Source organism: Rhea americana, unplaced genomic scaffold (assembly GCF_003343005.1).
Source record: "Rhea americana isolate MKP2758 unplaced genomic scaffold, rheAme1 scaffold_1878, whole genome shotgun sequence".
Lineage (NCBI taxonomy): Eukaryota > Metazoa > Chordata > Aves > Rheiformes > Rheidae > Rhea > Rhea americana.
The window spans coordinates 1-1,235 of record NW_028186014.1 but is presented as its reverse complement, the minus strand read 5'-3'; the positions used below and the strand labels follow the sequence as shown (position 1 = coordinate 1,235).

Below are 1,235 nucleotides of genomic sequence, written 5' to 3'. Positions count from 1 at the left end.
GGGGGCGGGGCGCGGCGCTGCGGGGAGCTGCGGAGCGGAGCGGCGCAGACGGGACCCACGTGCGGCCGCCGGTTCGGTGCCGCCCGCGCCGGACCATGGCCGAGAGCGCCCCGGGGCCGCGGGTAGGCGGCTGCGCTCTGGCGCAGGGGGGTCCCGAACCGGGGTTCGCGCCGGGCCGGGCCGGGAGGGTCCGGACTGGCTTGGACCGGCAGTACCGGCGTGRGAGAACCCGAACAGGAACCAGACCGGAGCGGGCGGATCCAGACTAGCCTGGACTGGGAGTACTGGGGCTGGAGGGGTCTGAACCGGGACCAGGCTGGGGCAGGAGGGTCCGGACTAGCCTGGATCGGGGCACCACAGCTGGAGGGACCTGAACCAGGACCGAGCTGGGGCTGGACAAACTTGTGCTGGGGCTGCCTGGGCCAGGATAGGACCAGGCCCCTGCTCTGCCCCCCCAGCCCCATCTCAGCCTGCCCCAGGATGCTCCGGACAAGGAGTCGGATCAGAGCCCCGAGTCCCCGGCATTGAGTGTGACCCCCAGCGAGGAGGAGGAGGAGGAGGAGGAGGAGGAGGAGGAGGAGGAAGGCTCCCAGGTGAGTGGGCGAGGAGATGGCCATTCCTGTCCCCGCTGCTGCCTCAGGGAGGGAGGCTCACGCCGAGGAGCCTCCCGGGGCTGGCGCGATCCTCCTCCGCCCCCCCCCCCGGTCTCTCCCCGCAGTGGGCAGTGGGAGACGCCTGCCGTGCCGTCTGGTCGGGCGACGGGCTGCTGTACCCCGCCACGGTGCGGGCGCTGGACGCCRCGGCGGGCACCTGCCTGGTGGAGTTCGACGGCTACGGGAACAAGGAGGAGCAGGCGCTGGCGGATCTCCTGCCCCCCTGTGCCACCCCCACGGCGGCTGACCCGGGGCCCCAGGGGGTGAGTGCGGCCACAGGACACCTTTGGGGTGGGTGGGGAGGTCCACGGGGGGTGGTGCTGATGCTTGTGCCTCYCTGCAAGGTGGAAGAGGGTCCCCGCGGGGAGCCCCGGAGGCTGAAACCTGCCCCGTCGTGGGAGCTGCCCCCGGGCAGGCGGAGGAAGAGCAGCAAGGGTGAGCGGGCGCCCTGCTCCCCCCAGGCCCCCGAGGTGAGTATCTGGCATTGCCTTGGGCTTGAGTACCCTGCACCCCTCAGCTYGCTGTGGGGCTGGGAGCTGCCCTGTGCTGTGGGGGGCACTCAAGGCTGTGGGTGCCCTGTCC

General features: G+C 72.6%; 1 protein-coding gene across 1 annotated transcript; it reads left to right on the top strand.

The window, feature by feature from the left end:
• Positions 1-7: 7 nt before the first annotated feature.
• On the top strand, positions 8-1,123 carry LOC146597379 (uncharacterized; the record flags this gene model as incomplete). Its single annotated transcript, XM_085302197.1, has 4 exons — positions 8-122; positions 459-593; positions 719-916; positions 998-1,123. Coding segments are annotated over exons 1-4 (486 nt in total), but the record flags the coding sequence as incomplete, so codon positions are not given.
• Between the last annotated feature and the right edge of the window lie 112 nt (positions 1,124-1,235).